At 40.6% G+C, this 5,998-nt stretch overlaps 1 protein-coding gene across 1 annotated transcript; it reads right to left on the reverse strand.

Moving 5' to 3' along the window:
* Positions 1–4,217: 4,217 nt before the first annotated feature.
* On the reverse strand, positions 4,218–5,026 carry LOC133384171 (endogenous retrovirus group 3 member 1 Env polyprotein-like). Its single transcript, XM_061626094.1, is given in 2 exon segments — positions 4,218–4,598; positions 4,601–5,026. Coding segments are annotated over 2 exon segments (807 nt in total).
* Between the last annotated feature and the right edge of the window lie 972 nt (positions 5,027–5,998).

The following is a 5,998-nucleotide window of genomic DNA, read 5'->3' on the forward strand; positions in this document are numbered from 1 at the left end:
TTAGACCAGAACAGCCTCCAGCTTTATTTGTCTCTAAAAAAAAGGGGGGGGGGAAGAAGAGCATCAAAATCTCAAAATAATTCATATGAGTTCATATTAAGGAAATATGTTGTTTGTATTCTCTGTGGAAATTAGATAGTGTGGTTTCACTTTTTGCATCAAATTCAGCTTTCCTCCAGGTAACCCTAAGGGAGGGGGGGGATACAGCTGATTTCTTCATTTGCAAGCCAAAATCCTGACAGCCCCAGATGGGAGCAGGTCCAGCTTTAGGTGTGAAAGCTGTTCTTGAAAGCCCAAATCCAGGCAATTAGGAAAATTCTCTTCACTTTAAGCTCCTATTTAGCTGAGCTGTCAGTCCTGTATGTGGTGTTCCAGACAATGCAAGGATGAACATGACAGACAGAACACCTGGAGCCTTACTCAAGAGAAAAAAAAAGCAAAATAAAAGCAATGCCCACCTACTGCAAAAATTGCTGAGCAACAATGGTAAGGAACTAACTAATGAGGAAATGCATAAAGAAGAAATGAATAGCATACTAGGATATATCAGGGCAAATTTATTTATTTATTTATTTATTTGATTTATATCCTGCCCTTCCTCCCAGAAGGAGCCCTAGGCAGCAAAAAAATCAAAGCACTAAAACACTCTAAAACATCATAAAAACAGACTTTAAAATATATTACAACAAAACATCTTTAAAAAAATATTAAAACAAAACATCTTTAAACACAACTTTTTAAAAAGCTTTGAAAACATCTTTAAAAACAATTCCAACACAGCCTGGGATAAGGTCTCTACTTAAAAGTCTTGTTGAAAGAGGAAGGTCTTCAGTAGGCATTGGAAATCAAAGGCTAGGTCCCACTACATTAAAGACCCGTTTCCTATGTTGTGTGGAACAGACCTCCTGATAAGATGGCATCTGCAGGAGGCCTTCACCTGCACAGTGTAGTGATCAACTGGGTATGTAAGGGGTAAGATGATCTTTCAGGTATCCTAGTCCCAAGCCATATAGGGCTTTGTACACCAAAACCAGAACCTTGAACATAAGAACATAAGAAGAGCCTGCTGGATCAGGCCAGTGGCCCATCTAGTCCAGCATCCTGTTCTCACAGTGGCCAGCCAGGTGCCTGGGGGAAGCCCGCAAACAGGACCCGAGTGCAAGAACACTCTCTCCTCCTGCGGCTTCCGGCAACTGGTTTTCAGAAACATACTGCCTCTGACTTCTGGATGTTACAAAAGGTAAGATCCTGAAGCAAGATGACAAAATAGACTTACTACTGACTGTCAGGTAGTTTATTAAAAAACTTTTAATATAGAGATGTTACTCATCCATTGATAAATAGTTGTGTAAGGTGTGGGGAATTTCTGTATCCCCAACCACTGGTTTCATTATATTAAATGGAGAGAAGGGCAAATAAAACATGTTTGTTTTGCTTATTTTTTTAATCCAACCTCTTTTGTTTCTTTTTAAGATCAGGGGTTAATTAGATGTTTAACTAAATATTATCTTTGCAAATCATAGGAATTTATTACAAGGTTAAATCTTTTAATAAGGTACCCACTTCTATCTTTATTAGTTGTTTAGAAAATAGGAAAAATATAGATCCTCTTAAAAGAGCCAAATAATATCCTATTTATAAACCTGATATTGCCATTCTCACCAGACATATCCTGGGATACTAAAGTGGTGATAATTTCCCCCTCTGTTATCAGACTCTGAATGAAACATAGGCTTTGTCAATTTTGATTGTTGTGAATAAAAAAACAAACCAGCAGCGAAGCTCCTTTAGTCATAGTTATGCTGTGATGGGAATCTATTGGCTGATGCAGGGTCACCGAAGTGGTACCCATGTACCGTCAGAGGCCTTCCCTGGTGCCCACAGAGTGTCTTTGCCTCACCTCTCCCCCTCCCTGCCCCACAGATACAAGACTTGAAAGAATCATTCTATTGTAGCCCATAAAATTAGGTTGGGGTGGGTGGGTGGTGCCCACAACAGTTTCTTCGCTTTGCAAATTTGCCCAAAGGCCAAGACAGGCAATGAATCTGGTAACAATAAGGTAATCATAGACTGCCTCATACGCTCCCCTCTCCCACCTCACAAGATTCTAAATGTCTGTTTGGGAGGTGAATGATATATGGGTTTTCCTTTTTGAAATATCTCTGTTGTGTATACTAAAGGGCTAAGTTAGTGATTTTGGCCTGATTGGGCTCCTGTAGACCTCTTCCAATTCTAGCTACTGGGTGGAGTTTTCCTTAGTCTAGTTATGTTGCAATAAAGTAAGGTTATATTTAAAGGCCTGAGTATGTATTGTTTTCTCCTTTAACCCCAACACAACAATCTCTAGTTTTGAGTGAGGGGAAAAATCAAATGTGAAAATGTGAAAAGAAACATTAACTGTAATGTAATGGACTCCAGTTTTAGTTTTAAGGAGAAATAACCAATATCACAATAGCAGACCCTCCTCCCCTCAAAAAACAACAACACACACACATTGTGCAAATTAGTACCTTTCGTTTAATCATTTGGTGCCATTGTTTCCGCTGAGTGCTGTTTTGTGCTGGCTTCTTTCCTGTATATTAGGCACAGTGGTGGGAACATATAATTAGACGTCACAGAAGCTCCTTTCAGACATTGTGGCCATGTATTATAATTAATGTGTGAACAGGGAGTGGGGCTTCCTTGGCTAGCTGTGCCCACAAGTCACACACCCTGCCCACTTATCTCCTCACATCTTTACACTCAGTGTGAACAGCTGAAGTGGGGAAGCCTCCGTTAACAGAACCTTACACAATATGGAACCCTGTGCCATCAAGCTAAACTTAAATTAACTCAAGCATTCTGTTTCAGCAGATGCACACACATTACTATTTTCTGTATAAAATACGCATTTATGAAATAAAATGTTACATTACAAAAAGGAGTTACATATCTGCATTAGACTGAGTGAAGGTGAATGCCTGTAATTGTTTAATGTGCCCACAGGAATTTATACAATCCAAGACATACAAAACAAAACATCGACAGACTACTATACTCTCAGAGGCCTGAGTGAGAGAATGGAGCCAGGACTAAGTTTATACTCATCTAAAATCAAAACAACAAGGCTGCAATCCTAATACCATTTAATCTGGGAGCAAACCCAGTTGAATTCAATGGGATTTACTTCTGAATAGACATAGTTAGGATAGCAATCATAGATGGCTTTGTGATGGGCCATCAGACATCATTAACTTTGTCTTTAATGTGCCACAAGATTCTTTGTTGTTTTTGCTACAAAAGACTGACAGGGCTACTCCTCTGGAAATTCATTAATTTTGAAAGAGAATAGACAGGAATTTGTAAATATCTGTTGATGGCTAAGATAAGTGTGTCTGCCATGCACTACGATATATGAAAAAACACATATATTTCTGCATCGCTGGATGACAAAACAGAACAAAGACTTCTGCAAAATAAACTAATTGCAGTAGAATTGAAAATACCAGATGAAAATGTAAATGAATGTCAGCACATAAATACATCCCTAACTGTGCAACATATAGCGTGAGGCTAACTGGTGCAGTTCTGCTGTCTGTCTATGCATTGATTGTGACACATAAGTAAAATGTCTGAAAGGGGTTAATGTGAACAGGATGATTTTATGATGCTATATAGCCGTTCAAATCTGGCTTTGAGGACATCACTGTTCAGACTTGGTTGTGTGAGCAAAATGAGTGTGACAGCAAGTAAGGGCAAGGTAATACAAAAATATGTTTAGATGCATTAATCCTAAAGACAGCTTTTATAAAATGTTCTTCACATGGTACCTCACTCCAAAAGGATTGATTTATATATATACCAAAGCAGATGCAAATGTTGGAGAATAGTGTTACGGTAAAGAAATGGAGTCACAGGCCCAAGTCCAGTTCAACAGATGGCTTTATTGCTAGCAATGACACAGGGGGATTTCTCCTCCTAACTGCGCGCCAAACAACCAGGGCGTGGTATTTTTATAGGGTTACAAGCAACAGGAAAGGATACATTGGTGAGTGTGTGTGTGCTAAACCTTTACACAAACAATTCTAACTGCGTAGCTAGTAATTTTCCACTTGTTAACAGTCTCTGCGCATGTGCTCTGCTTTAACCTACGTGTCCTACTCGGCTTCCCCTTATGGCGTCTATCAGTTACCCTTACACTTTCCCCCTTTGATACTTCACTGACCTCATCAAGAGGTTCAAGGAGTATCATTATCCCATAAGGGAACAGACCTATACTCATATAACACCATAAGCTGTGCTGCAGTTCTTCTGTCGGCTATATTTTCCATCATATTTTTCAATCCTTGTAAGATCAAAGGTAAGATACAGGGTAACAAAATACACATCAAAATTCCCACAATTAATATTCCAACGACCCCTCGTATACCTCCTATCCACTGGAACCATGGCCCCAACCCTTCCATCCATTCAAATCCTTTCCAGGTTTGTACAGGCACATGTGCAAGCTTGATGATTTTGTCAGCAATTTCTTCTATCACTTTCCCATTATCATCAATGTGGAGACAACAATTAGTTAAATTAAATTTTCCACAAACCCCTCCTTCTGCGGCTAGCTTCGATAGTCAAGGGCAAGTCGGTTTTGATACACTGCATTTCGGAGTTGAGTTTGAGTTCTGGACAGCGCCGTTAAGGCTCTTGCAGTCTCATTTGTTATGAGTTCAAGCACTGCCTGTAACCTAATTATCCTGTTCAACATATAAATCGGAGTTCTGTAGCCATAAGACCCATCTTGGGCCCATGTAGCTGGGCCATAATACTGGACTATTCGTTCGGGAGGCCACTCATCGTCCTTCCAGTCACCAATTTTGACGACCGCTCTTTTCTTCTTGTTATACACTGGATGTCCCAACCGGACTCCAGCACTAAGGGGGATCAAAAAGAAAGAGGGTCTGACCTCTCCCATGATACAGGTTCCTTCCCATGGTTCAGGTAACTCTGAATAGGCATTTTTCCCACAAATCCAATACAACCCTGGTAAGGCCATCCAGGTACTATTACTATTAACTGGTAAATTTAGTTTTTGTTTTAACTCTGATGTCCACAGTGAGTTGACCGGAATCACAGAACTATTAGGCCAATGAGTGATGTAGGATTGATTTAATATGGTCATAGTCTCACAAGGTATCTGACCTATTTTAGGGGCTCCTGGGGAAACCCGCTGCACACACCATCGTCCTACTATGGTGGTTTGTAACATCCATTGGCTGTGAGGGCTGGTAAGGTTAGTAATGTTGTATGGTTGGGTGACATCTAGTTCAGCTGCCTCCCATGGCCAATGATCTCCAATCTGTGTCCCTCCACAAACATAACAATTACTGACATTCAGAGTGGTAGCTACGGCCTCAGCAAAGGTAATGAACAAATTCCTAGCCACCTCCGGAACCTGGAAGGGAGTTTCAATTTCTTTCCAGAAGTCAGAGAAGGTCTGTTGTAGGGTATGCCCTGCCTCTGTTAACTGAACAATTTTCAGATGGAACAATCCCAACGGATCTTTCCCCTTTCCATGAATACGCACACCAAAGTGGTTACCAAACTTGGTGATGAACTGTTGTGGGTTGTTGATGGTGAAATTTACATAATTACACTGTTGTGGTTTACAGGTGCTTTGCACCGTAACTTTGGAGAGTAGGGCACTGGATCCAGAGGATTGCCAGGTGGCCCAACCCACACAGCTCCAGTAGGGACATTGATTTGTACATTCAATACTAATTCCTCTTTCGGGGCAAATGTATTTATCATCCCACATATAAGACTTTTCCCAATCATAACCCCCACACTGATCTGGCCACTTAGAGATTTTACAAGGTTCGATTTTTACCCATGCCTTAGTCTGGGGAGTTGCCAACCTTATTTGAGACAATAGTCGACCATTACTAGTAGCCTGCCTCACTTGGAGCCACCATTGGTCAGGATTCTCTTTGGGGTCATAACAGGTGGTCTGATTTCCTTGGGTGCA

The sequence above is a fragment of the Rhineura floridana genome, chromosome 4 (assembly GCF_030035675.1).
Source record: "Rhineura floridana isolate rRhiFlo1 chromosome 4, rRhiFlo1.hap2, whole genome shotgun sequence".
In the NCBI taxonomy this organism is placed as follows: domain Eukaryota; kingdom Metazoa; phylum Chordata; class Lepidosauria; order Squamata; family Rhineuridae; genus Rhineura; species Rhineura floridana.